The sequence below is a fragment of the Uloborus diversus genome, chromosome 6 (genome assembly GCF_026930045.1).
Source record: "Uloborus diversus isolate 005 chromosome 6, Udiv.v.3.1, whole genome shotgun sequence".
Taxonomy (NCBI): Eukaryota; Metazoa; Arthropoda; class Arachnida; order Araneae; family Uloboridae; genus Uloborus; species Uloborus diversus.
Window position 1 is genome coordinate 35,882,078 of NC_072736.1, and position 19,153 is coordinate 35,901,230.

The 19,153-nt window shown below is 34.9% G+C and overlaps 2 protein-coding genes across 2 annotated transcripts in view; one reads left to right on the top strand and one right to left on the bottom strand.

The window, feature by feature from the left end:
- Positions 1 to 19,153, bottom strand: part of LOC129224339 (elongation factor-like GTPase 1) — a 328,060-nt gene that overhangs the window by 59,886 nt on the left and 249,021 nt on the right. The gene's annotated exons all lie outside the window — the stretch shown is intronic.
- Positions 688 to 19,153, top strand: part of LOC129224629 (protein giant-lens-like) — a 39,209-nt gene continuing 20,743 nt past the window's right edge. The window contains exon 1 of the mRNA XM_054859114.1: positions 688 to 985. Within this exon, the coding sequence (XP_054715089.1) occupies positions 842 to 985 (144 nt within the window). The 5' untranslated portion in view covers positions 688 to 841. The remainder of the gene's footprint in view (positions 986 to 19,153) is intronic.

Genomic DNA, 19,153 nt, shown 5'->3' on the forward strand with positions numbered 1-19,153 from the left:
TGCTTTGAGTTTTTCAGTTGATTTTTTAAATAATATTAATTGCTAATAAAATATAATTATTGCAAATAATAATAATAATAAATAAATGAATAAATAAATCCTTTAAAAAATCCTCGTCGCATTAACAAGGCTAAAAATTGGTTTCTGCCAGCTAATAGGTCTTTACGTTTTACCTACTCGGAATCTCACTGCTCAAGGGGGTAGTTGCAGGCCCTTGAGCATCGCCATCGGAATTTTTAAAATGAAGAGATAACACATCAATGAGTCAATGGATCAAAAAAAAAAAAAAAAAAAAAATCCCGCTCCCCCCTCGAGAATGGGAGATGTGCGCGCGCATCCACTAATTACTATCGTAGTAGCCTCTTACTACGTGCGGCAAGCAGCAATCCATTCACTCCTCCATTCATCGTCACGAAAGCCAACCATAAACCGGTGGTCGACTTTCGCGTCTCCTAATCACGGCTCCCAGCGTCTTCTTTTCCCACGGCCGCGCTCAGGGGGGCACTCTCCCCTCCCCCCTTCCAATCGAGTCTTTTCTTCTCCCGCGAAGGAGAAGAGAGAGAGAGAGAAAGAAAAAAAAGGAAAAGAAAAACCCACCACCCCTCCGCGGGTAGGACCGGTCCTCGGCCATTCATAAGTGACTCACTATAAATAATCGCGTAGTACGCGCGAGAAGGAAGTTGAATGAGCATAGCACGTGAAGGAGAAGAGAGAGAAAGAGAGAGTCGCATTGCTTGTGGGAAAAATCCGCGGTTGTGTTTATGTGCGTGGATTCGGTAGCAGCAGCATCGGAGAAAAGAAACTCGGTGTTTTTTAAAGGATTTTTTTTCCGGGGAGAGCCATGCACGTGGTGGGAAGGCTCGCTTGGTGGTTGACGTGGCTAGTGGCTATCTTCAGCGCCGTCAAGACCGCTATGGTGTCCAGGTTGCCCCTCAATTTCAGACATAACCATAAGATGGCGTTCAGGATCTTCTACCAAACTGGGGTAAGTGTGGTTTGTTTATTTTTCGAATGTGCAAATCGGAACAAGTTGCCAAAACAAATGTTGTCGGTACAGAAGGACCCCTTTTGATTAGAGGTGCCCCGAATTTCAATATTTGGGAGGACAGAAATTCTCAATTTGCCGAATGGTGGTAATTTTGCCGAATGGAGCTCCGAATTTCGCTGAATGATGATAGTTTTGCCGAAAAGAACCCCAAATTTTGCCGAATGGAATTCAAATTTCGCCACATGACCATAATTTTGACGCCAAATTGAGGAATCGGCAAAGTTTGCCGAATAAAGAATTTTTTGGCAAGTCGACCTCCCATCGGAGCGCCACTGCCCGCGCTAGTCAGGATCGGGGGGGGGGGGCATTCTATGTTCTAACTATTAAATCGTTCAGATTATAGCATATGATTCTTTTCACAGGTGCTGTACATAATAACGGCAAAAACATAGCCAAAATGGCTCACAAGTATGACAGAAAAGAGGAATACTTTGCAGTCTAAAGTACTGTTTATTTACATAGAATTAGAATATAAACATTATTACCTTCTGTAATAATGTTAAAAAAATTATGTTCTGTAATAATGTAAAAAATAATGTCAGTCTTTAAGTCCAAAAGGCCCGTTACGTTTTCTTTCTTGAAATCAAGATGTATATTTCATCTCGGTGACTTTCGGGTTGTGGACGTTCGGGTTAAAGAGGTTCCATTATATTAAAAAACAGTCTAAACATTCTAGCTCAGTTTGTCTCTCAAAAAATGAAATCGATAGGGTCCGTTGAAAAATTTTAAACCACGTGCTTCTAAATAATACATAAACAATTGCGCGACGAATTGGAATGTCAATGAAGAGAATTCAAATTCAGTCGACACATAAGAAGGAAATCACGTTTACGATACTGATCTAGTAAGAACATTGTTTCGCAAAGGTATTTGTCATATCGTTTGAAATTCCTGTGTCAGCCTATTCCTTAGTTTAGAGGTCACGTAATTTACATTTGACCTTTATTGTCATTGAAAATTAAAGTTTAAGCTTTTTCATGTAGTCTTTTAGTTTAGACCCAATGTTTAAAAAATAAATAAATAAAAAATCTATTCAAACTGCTAACATGAATCGGGTATAAATATTGATCAATATTTTCACATGAAAAAATATAGTTCAATTTAATTTACTAAATGTACATATTCGCTTTTTTAATGTTAAATATTATTTAGCATAACTCGAAGACAATTTGGGTATCTTGCAAAAGTAAAAACAATGAAAAAAAAAAAAAAAAAGACATTCTTCTAGAGGGGGACGGGTGGCAACAATCAGAAACTTCCAATGAAACTGAGTTCGAACTTCTGAAACAAGCAACAAAAGCTCTTTATTGATAAAATACTTATTGGATGAATAATTTACACAGGATCCATCATCCGACAGTGACTGAGACATTTTTTTATTTTGTTATTTTTAATGAGTTTAAGTAATTAGTACAATTACTTGCTCAATCCATTAGCACGGGTGTAGAATTTTAAACTTTGGATTTCAATTTCTACATACTGTTTGAAAGCATGGATCCATTATTCGTATCCTTACTAATATTTAAAGTGTGAAAGTGGGTTTGTTTATTTGTAATGTTTTCACACCTTAACTACTCAACCAATCATCGTGAAATTTCATATACACGTTGTCAGGAGATGCAGTATAGAACATTACATTTTGTCCAGAGGAAAAAAAAAAAGAAATTCAAGACTTTTATTCCTATGTTTAAAAAATCATAAATTTGTATCTCTTTGAGTATCTCATTATATTTGTTCGATTTTTGCAGTATGTTACATTCATTAAAAAGCTGCACAGTGTGAAATTTACCCCAAATTCGAAGGATAAATAGAATACCACTTAATTCTTCATTTTTCATGTTCTAAAACGAGGCCTGTCTTCATTTTAAAAATATATACAGTAAATGCCTCTGGTCACGGAATTATTAAAATTAAATAAAGTTGAATTTCTGATTCGTAGCAGACGATATTTTCGTGAAGAAAAATGTTATAAATAACAAGCTTGAAGATTTCAAACAGAAATAAAATAATAATAATAATTTGAATTTTGACATCTTGAATTCAAATTATGTTTTTTCGCAATCACGAGTGTGTGTTTGTGTGTGTGTAGGCGTGTGTGTTTGTGTCTGTGCGCAGGTATGAGTGTATGGGTGTGTGTAGATGTGTGTATGTGTAGGTGTGTGTATGTATGTGCGTGTAGGTGTGTATGTATGCGTGTGTGTGTAGGCAAGTGACGCAACCTGGAGATGGTTTTCGCCAGAGGAGCAGCATCGGGAGGGACCGGTCGACGGTGGTGCTGCAGAGGACGGCGGGGGAAAAATCAAAAGACATCATTCAACAGTCAAATAAAAACAATTAGCAATCGTGATTGCTCAAAAAAGGTTATCTCTCTACATAAAATATTGTCTGTTTGATAGTTACTTGCTAGAAAATCAGTGGAAACTTTTTGCCTGTTTTAATAACTTTTGTGGAAAAAAATAGATGGGCAAAATTTTGATAAGTTGGTGTGCGTTAGTTTTAGAATTACATTTATCCTTACTTTTTAAGTATTTTGCTGAGCATTTCAGAACTTAATTCATAAGTAGATGCTGTTGTTACCGTGGAAAGATCGGGCCTCCTGATCCTGGTTAAAAAATAAGGACGATTAAAGTTTTGGGTTTTTAAAAAAATCCAGAGATTTTAATTTTGAGTCATAAAAATTGAACTGTTTTACACATTGATGGGAGATTTTCCACTTTTCTTCTTCTTCTTTTTTTTCTTGCCTGATTGCTGAACATGCGTCACTTGCCACAACATTTATTTTTGAAGTAGACCGTGCAATGCCGGGCAACCCAGCTAGTTTATCGTAATATAAAGAATCAACTTTCTATTAAAAAAAAAATTTTTTTTGAAATAAGAAATAATGAATTGTACGTGCTGTGGATGTGACTGTACGATCAACCCCGCAAACAATTATTTTGTTAATGGAAAGGTTAGTTAAATTGGCTGTTTTTGGATAGGTTTTGAAAAATTTATTTAAGAAAAAATATATGCTACATAATTATTTTTAAAAAATCAAATTTTATTTCCAACAAATAGGTTATTTTGCAAATTTGAGATAAAAATGGGATTTTTTTATGAAATTTAAATCAAAAATTTAGCCAACTATACGTTTTAATTTATTCAATGATAAAATTTAATTTTATATGAAGTCACTCTTTCGAAAAGTAGTAATACTTTCCCACGAATGAATGAAAATGTCTCTTTCTTTTGCTTTTCTTTTTTTTCCCTCTATTCAAAGGATAAATCACCGCAGATATAGATACCGTCAGATAAAATCACCGTTTTCTGCGGGGGAAAAAATCGTTTTCATATTTTAAAAATAAAATCAAATGATTTGTCATTGTTTGGAGAGAAACGCACCTATCATCTTAGCTTTCAAAAATAAATCATATTTAAAGCGGATAAAATACTAAACCGCATGCACTGTAACATCTGTTCTCAAAGATAAGCGAAAACAATGTAACCGCATTTTATTTATCAATGTCTCAGGATCCCATAATTTATCATATTGCTTCGGGCAAAAGACGCGATCGCGGTTACAGCAAAAAAGAGATTTATGATGGCCTTGTTTTACATGCAGTGATTCATTAGTCACTGAACTTTCTGGAAGTTTTATCAGTAAAGATTAATTTAAGCAGGAAATGATATAATGAAAAAAAAAAAAAAAACCTTTGATAAAAAGTGATTCAAGGAAATCCCTCTGGTCTTGTTTTCATTTGTTTAAAAAAAGTCTTCGATATAATGCACTGTTCAATAGATAGACTTTTAAAGATGTATAGAGAGGGGGGGGGGGTGTAAATTAAACCGTATTGTTGTGCTTTGTTTGAAAAAGGGAGGGGGTGGGAAAGAAAAAGAATTGAACCCTGCAACAGGTGATTGTGTAAAATTTCTCAACATTAATAATACTTTTAACTAAGAAAAGTGAAAAATAGTATGTACATTATTTATTGATTACTGACGGATAATGAAACAAAAAATGATTCCTAGTACCAAACAAATGACAAAACCGTTCTTTCCCGTGCACAAATTTTGCTTGCAGATTTTAAAACAACGTCATCATTTTTTGCTTTGCAAAGATTTTTTTAAACCTCCCACTTTGGGAACATTTCAGATTTGAACTGAGTAAAATCAATCGGCTTCGAAGACAAATTATGATTTTCAAACAAAATAAGAAAAGAACTAGGAATAATATTCCGGAACGGTGTTCCGGCCCCACTACACCACTGGCCGGTGATCGAACGATCGACAATACAAGTGTTGGGAGAGCAGAAAAATGTCTGTTTACCCATCAATCAAAGCATTTTTCAAACTAATGTCATGAAACCGTTTGTCTGCGGAAGTGAGACGTATTTTTGCATCTGCTACGCAAAAAATCAAACGTTGCACAACTGAACAATTTAGGAATCCACTCGCACTCCTGGTTGGCTAAACGGCTTCGAAACAGAAAGTGGAAAGAAGGAAATGCCCGCTGCTAATCAAATAAAGTAAAAATAAATAAAAAATACATGTATGTAAAAACATACACCTATAAAAATGAACAAATATTTTTAGAATTTTTAATTTTAATACGTCTTTGTTAACTCCTTTGAGTACATTTTGTTCAAGTAGTGAAATGTCGAATAGTTTTCATGAAGAACAGCAGTGGTGCTCACCAAGGGGGCGGAGTCATGGCGCAGACTGCGCCATTGAAATTTGTAGGGGTTTTTTTTTTAGGGGTATTTTTCTCTTTTGGGGGGCTTCGTGGTAATTAGGGAAGGTGCGCCCTTGCTCTTAAGGGGGGGGGGCACAGAGAACGTGGGCAGCCCTGAGTACAGTAGAAGAACTTGGCCACCTATTCTTTGCGATGGAAGAAATGGGATACATTGTAGTTTTGGTTCTGGCACAGTGATTTTTCCAGAAGCTTCTTTATTTATATGAACTCAAATAAAAAATTTCACGGAACACCAGCAGATTGTAGCAGAGCTACGCATAATAGCAAGGGCTGTTATTCAGGAATGATGAAGAAAATAGTTTTCAATAACACTTTTGGAATTTCATTTATTTAACGCATCTGTGTTCTTAAAAGTGAAGAAGACAAAGCCATTTGTTGCCAATACATAGTTATAAAATAACGTAAGCAAAGTTTTGCAGACGACAAATAAAAAAATAAATAGAATAATCCTATTTAGTTTGTATTTTTTTAAAGCAAAATTACTTCAAACCAGCAGAAGAGGATATTGTCCACAATATATTGATTAGGCTGCCAAAAGATCAGCCAGGATACATCGGTTGAATGCCTTTTTAAAAGTAGTTCACTGCGTATCGGCAGCGTTCCTTACAACCAAGTCATCATTAAAACGAGGTTCCACTATTCCGAATCAAACCAAAATCATTGACATTTCCATTCTGTGACTCATTCATCAGAACTATTTACTTTTCTTTTCCCACACTAATGAAACTGAAAGCAATCCAATTCCCATGTCACAAAAGATTTTTCTCAAGAAGATAATAATAATGACACTTCAGATTTTTTTTCCCTTCCTCTTGTCTCCGAGGTAAAAAAATAATCAACGTTGGAGAAAAATGAAAGGGGGGAGAGAGAAAGAGAGGTAAAAAAATAATTCTAGAGCCACCTGTGTCCATCGTTAGGCGTTTCCCATCGTTCCTCAGACCCAAGGCTGTTTTCTCAGTCACCGGAAGTGCCAGTTTAGGTCCGCAAAGATTATTGCAGCCGTGTGAAATGCACGCCTCTTTTTTTTTGTTTTTGATTTTTTTCAGTTGAGTTTATAAGTTGCCGCACCTTAGAGGATATTAAACTTTGCAGATTAAGCAAAGCCTCGAATGACCTTGGGAGTAAGTTCAAGTTCATTAGAAAAACGAGCGAATTAGCTACTTAAATTTTTTTTTAGTTTTTTAAATAATAAAACTCGGGTAAAACAGAGGAGAATCCAGAATGTAGCTCAAGGGGACGTTGAGGTTATACAAATTTTACATCGTCTTGGCGTCTCCAACATCTACAGAGCTGAACGAAGGATAAGCAGCGTCACGATAGGGGGGGGGGGGGGGGTACGACCGGGTGACACCTTAAGGGGATTTAATATTTAAAAAAAAAAATGTAAATGCTCTTGATTCTGAAATCCTTTTCTAGTTTTTCTTAAATCAATCATATTTCAACAAAAATGGAGTACATCGCGAACATGAAGATATCGGGGATTTTGCAAGATGGAAATCTTGCGAATTTTATTTGAATTGTTCGGAAAGTTTTAAAATCCGTCGCGAAAAAAATATTTCGCGCAGGCTTAAATTTATCGAATCGCGAAATTTGAATAATCCTCGCGAAAATAAGTGCTTCAACAGAAAACATATGAAAGTTATCATTCATACTTATTTTTAATCCCCAATTCTGGAAGTCTGTATCTGTCTGTGGATGAATTGATCTTGATTATTCATCGAGTCGATTTTGTAAATAAATAAACGAATGAATGAACTAAAAAAGGGGGGGGGGAAATGTAGGTCATGAACAGGGGCGGCATTTCAGCATTTCATTTGGGGGGTCGAGTTTCTTAAATATGTATTACCACAGTGCGGTACCAAACACACATTAGCTAACAGGAAGTGCTCATAAAATCGGTTTAGAATAAAAATTAGTGTTTAGAAACAATTAAACTTTTTAAATTCGTTTTCTAATAAGTTATCATATAAAATATCTCGATACTTAAGTTTTTATACCTTTTGGAAAAATTTTAATGCTTGATTTTTGGAAAAATGGAAGAGCAGGGAATCGTGTTACTAATTTATCAGTGCCCAGTGTCGAGCTGTTTTGCCAGTACAGCTAAATGAAAAGTTTTTTTTTTACCCATTGTACTTTGAAAATATAATTCTCTAACCTACTGAGACATAAAAAAATCTTTCTCTACTAGGAGCTGATTGGAATAGTTAAAAAATAATTGAAGTAACAAAGTTATGTATGAAAACACTTTTTATATCTTGCTCTTCAAAATCACTCTGGCAACTTCAAAAATTGTGAGGGGCTTAATTTTTCATCATTGAATAATCTAGTCTCGTTGGCGCTATCAGCTTCAATGAGATGTCATCTACCTCCAGCTCTGTTATTCACTATTCCAGACTGATGAGTCTATAACAAGGACGAAACTGCAGTCTCTGGGTGTGACAACCTGTCTGTGGGTATATTGCTTGTTATTTTTTTTGCCTCATGCTAAAGATTTTACTAATAATTGAAACATTTTATTTTTCGTTTTCAAAATCCAATCCAGATAATACAGAGCCAACCATACAGAAAAATAATTATCACCAAATCTTGTGTTTATTTCATTCGAAACTGAATCAATTACTTCATACAAAATATTAAAAAAATCAATGTTTGACTTCACATCATCATGTGCATTTTTGTCACGTTTTTTTTTTTTTTTTTTTTTTTTTTTTTTTGCACCTGTTTAAAATTGGCTCCGAGGAAGAATTTTTTTGAAAAGTTTTACAATTGATTGAAATACAATAAAAACATCAACGTAAAATCTATTTTCAGTTTCAATTGTAGATTGAACTATGGTAGTACGAACGCACAGATCAATTGTAGATTGAACTGTGGATTGAATAGTCTGAAAATTAAGGGTGGCGGATTGAAGATGTTTTGATAGAGTAAAGCATTTTTCACAAAAACTTTCCTCAATACAAACAAATTGAATAAAAATTCAAACGAAGTCATATATGGCAAAGGGCATGTGCTTTTTCACCATTGAAAGAGTCGTTTTGCAATAATTCTTTAAGTCGTTAAATCACTGCTTTGAAGTTATAGAGAAATGTTTTTATGGTTTTAACTCTTGAAGACCATCTTGATTGCATAATTATAGAGTCCCATAAAAGGTATTTGTTGATATGTTTTTTTTATTCAATAATCACATGCATTTCATTTTTAAGAATTTTCTATGAAAGCATATAATGCATTGAGTAGTTGAAACGTGTTTCTAGCGGAAGAAAGCGATGAACACTCATTAAATGAATATATGCACTTAAAAAATGAGCGTAAAAGTGACTGTAAAATATCAAGGAATATTTTTGTGAAAATCATGCTCATATTGGAAATACCATCGCTACACTGGGCACACAAGTATGAAATATTTATTTTATATGAGGAAATGTCTTTTTTTAGTTGAAACTAATCATGGTTCTCTATCAGTTTTCTCTGTTTTGAAAAGGCCGGTGAATACTTCATGAATTTCTAAGTCATCACCCAAATAACGAAAAACACTTTTTGTAGTTTGGGAATGTGTCGAGTTTCAAATATCTGAGAACTAGCGAGATTTTTAAAAATGAACATTGATTTCCGACTTACATAAATTGAATTCACCCATTTTCTATCATTCTGCTCAAAAAATTTGGGGGTGCGACCACCCCCTCTTGACCCCCCTATTTGCCGCCCCTGGTCATGAAGACACACGATAGGAGTAATATTTTTATCTTATCTACAAGGGCGCCCATATGCAAAATTTTGAGGGGGGGGGGGCTCAGATATTTTTCTCATGGTTTAGCAGGATATTTGCCCCATAGAAATCGATTTCAGTACAGATTAGAGTAAAATTTGGTCTATTTAATAACTTATTCATTAATTGCTGAAGAAGAAATTTTTTTACATTTTTGCAAAGAAAAAAGTACTGAAAGCAATGAAGTTCTAATTTCAAGGGGGGAGGGGGCTTGAGCCCCCCTCCCCCCATATGGGCGCCCTTGCTTATCTATTTTGTACATTCTGAACTGTCACTCCACCAGCACGTTTTCTTTCACGCCACGCTCTTGTTCTTTCTGCGCCTGACTTAGGCATATTCACAACAAAATTGTATGTTTGTTATGAAAAAGAAAATAGATTATTAACAACGAGAAAACTAAACAATATTCGAATTCCTTTTTTTAATTATTGCCAAAAACAATGCAAGATATTAGCAATTATAAAGTTGACAAACTAATTTCAAGTGTAAACATAATCAGTGTGGATTACGTTTTAAACTGATGACTTGACTTGAATTATATGCTTCATTAGTTTCCGCCTTGAAATTAATTCGCTATTTTTTTTAAAAAAACTAAGTTTGAAATAACTATTTTTTTTTTTCTGGCAACAATTAAAACACAACTACGTCACTTCCGTCACACAAAAAGCTTGCAAAACAGAACTTCAAAGCTCTCGCATAAGTCTCACTTCATTAATTCAAATAAGTTGTTTCACCATGCATTAAAAAAAAAAAAAAGTCGAAATAATTTCATTCAATTACGAGGATTTTAAAAAGGACATAATAGACTTATAAGCAACTACTTGGAGCACGTAATTGCTTTGCCGTATTGAAACCTTCGGTATAGGGACAGGTTTTAAATTTCAGTTGCGATAGAAGTATCAGTTTCCACCCTTTTGTGGATTCCCCCAGAAAAGAACGTAAAAAACACGACGTAGTTAAGAAATAAGTTCCAAAAGCCCCCTGAGAACACACCACCTGATGCATAAATCAAAGCTGCCCCTCTTGCAAAGTCACGCAGTAACACAACCTTGTTCGGCAAGTCCCCCCCCCTTCCCCCCTAATACTTCGCCCACCCTTATTTCGCGGAAGGATTACAAAATAACTCGTCACAGTCATTATTTCTGAGAATTTCGGGTTACGTGAACGTCGGGAGTATTAACGTTCGGTGGCGAAAACATCGATTTTTTGTAAACATTTTCGATCGTCTGCTTTCCGTGGAATAACAACGTCAAAAGAAGAAAAATAAAAAATAAAATAAAAAAGGGATATTATCATGGAATACTTGATGCGTACTAAAAAGGGTTTAAAAAATTGTTTTTCTGTCTAATCCAGTAAATGTGCCTCGTAAATTTATGGCTTTGTTTGGGTGATAACGGTTCCGGGCAAGTGGGCTAGTTTTTGAACGCATCACGCCACACTTGTTAATATTTTCCCGCCGTTGTAGATTTTCTTTATTTGCTTTTCAACAAATTGTGTGTGAGTTAAAGCGTTTCATTTTTGGAAAGTGAGTGAAAACACCTAAATCAGATTAATAGCGGTTCGGTAAACGTTCAGTTTGCTTTTTTCCAAAATTTTTGAGATCTTTTTAACACAGGGGGAGAACCGAAAACGAAGTACACGAATAAAGTGGTGTTTTCAAATGTTGCTTTGATTAGGACATCTGAACAAAATACTTTAATAATAACATTTTAATTAGAACATCTGAACAAAGGACTTTGATAATTTTTCAACGACCAAAAAGATAACGAACAAAATGTTTCGAAAGTATTCAAAATAAAAACATAGATTGCATTGCAGCGTTTTAACAGTACTTAAACTGCGTTACATTATAATGTTATAACGAATAAGAAATGGGCAGTTAAACAATCGTGCAGAAATCGAGTTTTACTGTTATGTCGTTACTCTGATCTAAGTACGACAACACTATCTGCAAAAAGCACGTGACAGGGGCACAGCGAGGGTGGACATTTTGAAGGTTACCTCCAGGAATTAATAACTAACAAAAGAATCACAACAGCTTAAATTTAGCTCTAAACGCCCAGCTTACTTTTAATTAAATGCGCAACAAAAAAATGTTGAGTTCAATAAATGATAGAATTAGCATTTCGCACAAAATTACAGCAGTTTCCAAAGAACTTGTAAATTGCGAAAAGCGAGTTTCCAAGACTCCAAATATGTAAGAGCATTGTTTCATTGCATGAACTTAAAGAACACGGACTCGAGTACGGGAATGTGGGGCAAAGTGAAATGATTAAGATGACCAAGCTTTTTCAAAATGAACTGATTGGAAATTTATTTTGAAAATTGCAGTATATAAAGAAAGAACATTCTATTTTGTAATAACACTTGCATCGAGACAGTATTTTTTATTTTTAGCAGTAAATTTACCCCTTCAAAAAAAAAAAAAAAGTGAGCATTTTTCACTTTTTTCCCCCATGCGGCAAAGTGAAAAAATAAATATTTCTCTAATGAAATATTTTCTTTTCCATTATAGAGATAAATATTTTCTTTCCATCATGGAAAATATTTTTGATCAAATGAATCAGCAAATAAAAGGTGTAATGAATAAATGAAACGATACTGAAACAATAAACCGTAAATCAAATTAGTTAATTAATGAATGTATGAAGAAAAATAAATGAACAAGCAATAGAGTGAATGAATGAATAAATAAGTGAATTACTAAGTGTAGGAATGTAAATAAATGAATTAATAAATGAATTGAGCAAGTAAACAAAATAAACTATTTCACTTTTGCCCCGCATGCACTAATTGTAGAAAATATTTACAATAAATAATTATTTCAGAGTATTAGAAGGTCTCAATTAATATTTAAATTGTTAATAATTAAGAATTTAATTAATTTATTATAACAACAATTTTTGACTTGCAACAAAATAGTACAATATGAGTAGGATCCGTCGGGGTAATTTAGGTATAAGTTCAATTTTTTTTGCTAATAATAAAGCTGAAAGTCTCTCTGTCTGTCAGGATCTCTGTGACGCGCATAGCGCCTAGACCGTTCGGCCGATTTTCATAAAATTTGGCACAAAGTTAGTTTGTAGCATGGGAGTGTGCACATCGAAGCGATTTTTCGAAAATTCGATGTGGTTCTTTTTCTATTCCAATTTTAAGAACAAAATTATCATAAGGTGGACGAGTTTATTACGAAATTATCATAACGTGGAACCGTAACATGGGCACAAGCCAATTGGCGAGTAAATTCATTATACATAGTAAATACACAGGCGAACCAAAAGACCTTTTAATTTTTCTATTACGGGCAAAGCCGTGCGGGTACCACTAGTATTGAATAAAATGAAAACTATACATTTGATACACCTACAAAAATTCACAGTTATAAACATCATCCTTACCTATGAATATTATGCTGAAAAAATGTTGCCAACACTGTTTTTGAAATTGATGAAAAGCAAATTAAACTTTATGGCGATGTCAATGCAATGCAAACCAACTACTTCCAAATAGTGCTTCTAATTAACCTGCCACTCTATGTTTTTCAACTTTAGGTATGTAGACATTACATATGTTTACTTTAATTTGCATTGAATTGAAGCATTTAATATAATTAGTTTTCATGTAATTAATGATTTAAATGCATGGGGTAATTTGGGTATACATTACATTTTACCAATCAGAAGGACAAATAATAATTTTATTGAACTTCAAACATAAGTATGTATGTGCATTCTCACTACTCAAAGTAAGTTCTGCTGAAAATGAATTGGAAGGTTGTTTAAAGTTGCTTAAATATTCTGTAACAAAAAACTACTTCCCGTCCATTAACGGTTTGTCATATTGTGCTATTTTCAGTCTAAATTCCATCTTAATACTTAAAAAAATTAGCGGTAATTTACTGAATATAATAAGATACATAATAGATGCTGAACAAAAGTTTGTATATTGATTCTGGAAATCTTCAAAATTGAATTGCACTATAATATAAAGGACTAAAGGTCCATACTCTTCATAAAGTTCATGTAATGAAACATGGCTCTGACATATTTGGAGTCCAGGTAGGGTGTTTTTGTGCAACAATTGATACTTCTGTTTCCGTGACATCGCCCAAAAGTAAACTTTTTATCCAGGGGCCTCCAGTTTTTGGGAGGGAGGAGATTCTCAATTTACCAACTGAATTTTCGAATTTCGACAAATGATTAAAAGGATACAAGTAAAAAAATATTAGACATCATAAAAAGAAATTGCCAATTGTGCTATATTGTTTCCAAATTTTGCGAAATTATTTCCAAATAAGGCAATTTTTGGGAGGTCCTAGTCAGAGGCGGACTGGGTCCCGCAAGAGGGTGCCAAAATTATGCCTCTAAAGGGCATAAAAAAATAAATAAATAAAAGAAGAGGGGGGGGATATTACACAAGTTTACAAGTTTAAAGAAAAGAAAAAAATGCCAAGAAAAGTCGTACAAGTTTTTGAGCGCAAAAATAAATAAAAAATAAATAAAAAAAAATATTGGGCCAGCCGGCGGGACAGTCCGCCTCTAGTCCCAGTGACCTCCCATGGGAGCGCTCCTAACCTTATCTGTTAACGTTGGACTTTAGAAGTGGTCTGCGCAAAATCAATCAATTAGAAATAGATCGCAAGCAGATAACACGGCTATTTTTCACACGCAGTAATTTCCGTTTATGTAAAATTTCCAGCGAATTCTCAGCATGGGGTTGTGTAAAAGGACAGGACTCGCAGCGCACCCACGCACGCAATCAGAGGCATCTGGGAAGATTAGAATCGCCTGCCTCCGAACATCACTAAATCGCGGAGTAGGCTCTTCGCGTGTCACCTGGAGCGGAAAACGAAGGGAAGGTCACGCCGGCTTCTTTCTACAAAATTGCAACAAAACTGTTAGGCGGCCCGTTCTGTGCCGATGAGCAGACCACGGGTCCGAAGCAATGGGAATGGAGGAATAGCCGCCTTTTAGCAGGCGATTGGAACAGCAAATAGGCCGAAAAATGTGTTGTTTTCGTAGGAGCACCCACAAGCAGGGGCGTGCACAGGGCGGGGGGGGGGGAGAAGGAACACCTGTTGGCCAGGGCCCGAGCCTGAAGGAGGCCCAATATTATTAAAATGAGGGGGGGAACTATAAGGGTAAACAAGATGGAGGGGGACCCGTAAAAGTCATTTGTGAGGCACCCCAAAATTTCTGTGCACGCCTCTTCCCAGAACTCAAACTTTTGGGAGGGGGAAAATTCTCAATTTGCTGAATGAAATTCCAATTATACCGAACATTACTGGGTCATTTCAGTTTTTTGGACAATTATATAGAGTCTGCAACATGACTTTTTCTTTTATTTTTGCCATAACTATTTACTTTACTGTTAGATTAGCACATTATTTTCAGTTTGTCCTCAAATACACTAACTCAAATTAAGATAATGTGCGAAAATAGTTAAGTAATTAAATAGTTATGGGGAAAAAGTGTCATGTTACGGTCTCTACATTTGTCCAAAATACTGTGAAATGGCCCTACTATCAAACTAAAAAAAAAAAAAAAAAAATCGAAACATTCTTTGATGTCAATATAAAAACATATTAACCTACTTGTGATTAACTCAAAATCATTGTCGTAAATTCCACATTTATTTCAATATCAATATCAATGGAAAGAAGAAAAATCAATCGTAACATTCGGAGCACTGAAAAATGCAATGAGTGAAAAAACAATTGGTATAATTCCTGTTGTTACTACAAGCAGGCCCGACATTTAGGAGGGGTTGGGGTGCGGGGGATCTTGGAGGGGGGTAGTTGACCCCCCCCCCCTGGCTTTGAGATATTAGTGAATTCGCATGGGCATGAATTTTGCTGGTTTTCGATATACAATAAACATTAAGGACGAATACTCTTCAATCAATTGAGAATCGATAAAAGGTGGAGAGAGTGAAGCGTTACAATCTTAGGCCGAAGATATCAAGTCACGTGATATTCCATAGTTACTTCAATGGAAAGAAGAAAAATCAATCGTAACATTCGGGGCACTGAAAAATAATGCACTGAGTGAAGCAAGTATTGAAGTAAAGTATTGAAAAAGCAAAGTATTGAAAGAAATCAGGTTTCTTTCTCTCGTTTCACGTAAATCGTGTCTCTCATTCGTCGTCGTTGAACATGTGACTTGAGATCTTTGCGTCAGCGTTTCCTAAGCCAATGTTTGGACTTGATCCCTCCAGTTACTAATTACTGCTCTAAGCTTAACCACCCCCCTCCCCCCCTAGAAAATTTTGAAATGACGGGCTGCGTAAAATGAAGGAAAAAAAAATAAATGAATGAAATAAATAGAGTTATTCTATTGCGACATTACACTCCCCCCCTTTCAGTTTTTATTTTATTTTTTCTCGGTCTTTCTTTATTATTATCTTTGCTACTTGATAACCCTATCAATGAGCTAAGTTTTAGAAGACAAAAAATGAGTTATTTGAAAAGTACCGACGGTTAAACATAGATGAGAAAATGGGAGAAAACAACCAAGGAAAAACCTGCTTGACATTGATTGGGTCGTTTCCTTTTTAACCTTTATCAAAAGCCCTTAAACCAGAATTTGAGTTTATTTCGGTAGTGATCAATTTAGCAAGTCGAGTATTTAATAGAGGCATTCTTCACACTCCGAGCTCAGAAGCTCTATCTTTTCTCTTTTCTCACACTGCAGAATTTGATTTATACTGTAAATTTTTAACAAGTCGGTAAATTTTGTTGTAAAACTAGTATTCTGTGATGTAAGCAAACAATCGGATTAAGAAGTTTCAGGGGTGCCCACAGGGGGGGGGGGATTACTTCGCAAGTTACGCCATCAAAATGGGGGGGGGAGTAAATTTATTAAACTGCATTTATTTATTGATTTATTTTTAGTTTAAGAAATTTGTTTTATTTTATTCTGTTTATATTTTATTTCATTTATTTATTTGGTTTATTTGTGTGTGTCATTGGCGTAGCACAGAACTTTTCTAATAAAATAATAATAATAATTAAAAATAAATAAATAAATAAAAAATGTTTAAAAAAAAGTAAATAAAACTAAAAAAAAGAGAACTAAAAAAATATTTTTAAAAAGAGTAAAGAAAAAAAAGTGAGCTAAAAAATAAAATAAATAAAAAAGGGAAAGAGTAAAGATTTTTTTTTGGGGGGGGGGGGTGGATGGGCACCCTTGAGACGTTTTGATTGTTATTTGATCATTTAATTATGCTATGTATCTTTAGACAAAAAGGAACAACAATTGTATGGGGCTAATCATCATATTTTGAAGACACATATGTGATGAGCAAGAGCGCTCTTGCTCTTGTTTGAATTATTAAGAAGAGATAAAGTGGAGGGGGTGGAGATTTTCATTCGGGAATCAAAGACCGCAAGTGAAGTGACAGATTTTAAAGCGAAGCATTCGAAGAAATTAGGTTTCTTTTGCTAGTCTCACACAAAACATATCAACCATCTGTCGTTGTTGAGTCACGTGACTTGGGGTCTTTGCCTCCACTTTTGCTAAGCGAATAATTGGACACGCTCCCTTCATTAACTAATTCCTGCTCTAAGGTTTGAATTCCTATTGGTTATTTATTGGTTTATAACTTTTTCATTGGTGTTCGGGCAATCCGCTATTCTTTCCGTTTCAAGTTGTTTCTTTATCTGCTTCTTTGCTTTTGTCGCATGTCTTTTCATCCATACGCTCACTTATTTTTCATTAAAAAAAGGGTTTCTCGAAACTCCGAAACACGTGTCAGCAGTAATCTGCAATTTGTGCAAGTTAACGTTGCTATTCCTTGTTTATTTTTGGAGCACAAAGGTATTTATTCAACTTACATTACATAGATTGTATTCCATTGAAACGAAAATCCCGTTACATGCTGTCCCCTGAAGTTCGTTGTAACAGGATTGCACTGTATTAAAACCACTGTATCATTAGAGCACTAATTAAAATGGAGGGAGCCAATCATTGGCTTAGCAAAAGCTGACCCCAAGTCATATGACTCAACAATGACGAATGGTTGGCATATTTTGCGTGAAACAAGCGAAAGAAACCCGATTTCTTCCAATGATTTGCTTCAAAATCTATCGCGTGACTTGGGGTCTTGGTTTCATGAGTGAAAGTCTTCACTCCCTTCATTTTATCTCTTCTCAAGGATTATAACACGCAGTTCGAAAAATACAACAAGATGTATTAATTACCAGACTAAAAAGGGGAATTTTGACTTTTTTTTTCTGAAGAACCCTTTTGCCCTACATTCCGTTCCATTTTTCTCGCCAGCATATTACAATCTGCTTGCTGCCAATTAACAACAATAATTAAAAAGTTTCTGTTGAGGTCTTACGGTTTGACCACGGATTGTATGTAATTTGACGATCTGCCAAGTAAACACGATTCCATCTGAATGAATCTAGAAGGGGAGAAGGGAAAATAACGATGGGATTTTGATGCACGCGTTTTATAATATCACTAGTGTCTTTTTCATTAGTTGCATTCTCTAAAATAAATAAGGGAAAACAAAAATAGTTACCATGGAAACAACAAAAATAAAATAAAATATTTTCATTTCGTTTAGGAACGTAAAAGCAAAATGGTAAGCTCCAAACTTTGTTGTGAATAAATAAATCAATTAGTTTTTGCCGTGAGAATATAGATCGAATATACTTTAGATTTAAAAAATGTTGCTGTGAGCAAATTTTCATTTGTACAAAACTAAGGCTTAATCCATCTGAAACAAACCAACTAACATCCCTATAAACTAATAAATACGTCCATTTCCGCCTATAAACCGGATATTAGCCTTTCCATGTAATCGATGGTCAGACAGTAGCTAAGTTGAGTCATGAATTATCACTAAATTTAACAGCACAATCGAATATCATTGGTTGTAACCGCTGATGTTCGTATAAGCGAGGTCGACAGTAACTGAAGTGGCTGCCGCTTACATGAATCACGTTTGTTCTAAACAGTATTGATTCCATAAAGCGGCTAATTCAAAACAAACTGGATTTTATTCTGTTTTCGACAATTTGATTCATTATGCGGTTGATTCAATTAGCCGGCGTCCACTGTACAAGATGTGAGACGTGTTTAAAAAGGAAAAGAAAAGAATAAGGAGTATAAGCACACATGAATACCAAATATAATGGTAAAAAGTAAAATTTTAGCACCGGTGTTTAACTATGTATAAGGAATCTTCTCCAGAGTTGCTCAACCAACTTTATGAATGAAAGACAGCTTGAAACGACCGGAAAGAAACCGAAATTGGGGCAGCAATTACAACTTTTTTTAATGTTTTCTTTGACACAACAGCTTAACAAACAACGAGCTCTTTTTAAATGAATCCGAAAAAGCTATTTTATCGAAATATGTTATTATCAAGCTTCCTGTCTTTAAATGCTTCGCGATTCTTGTTTCTACTGGTGCAGTAGAGGTCAAGAAAGGACTTCGAGTTGCATTTCTTTAAAAAATATATGTTTTAATTGGGAGATTGTTGGACTTCTACAAAAACTAAGCCCAGTTCGAGATTGCGTATTGTTATCCGCTGGGCGTTTGCTCCTTTTTCAAAACATATTTTAAAGGTGTGTATGTGTGCTTTGTACTCGAGA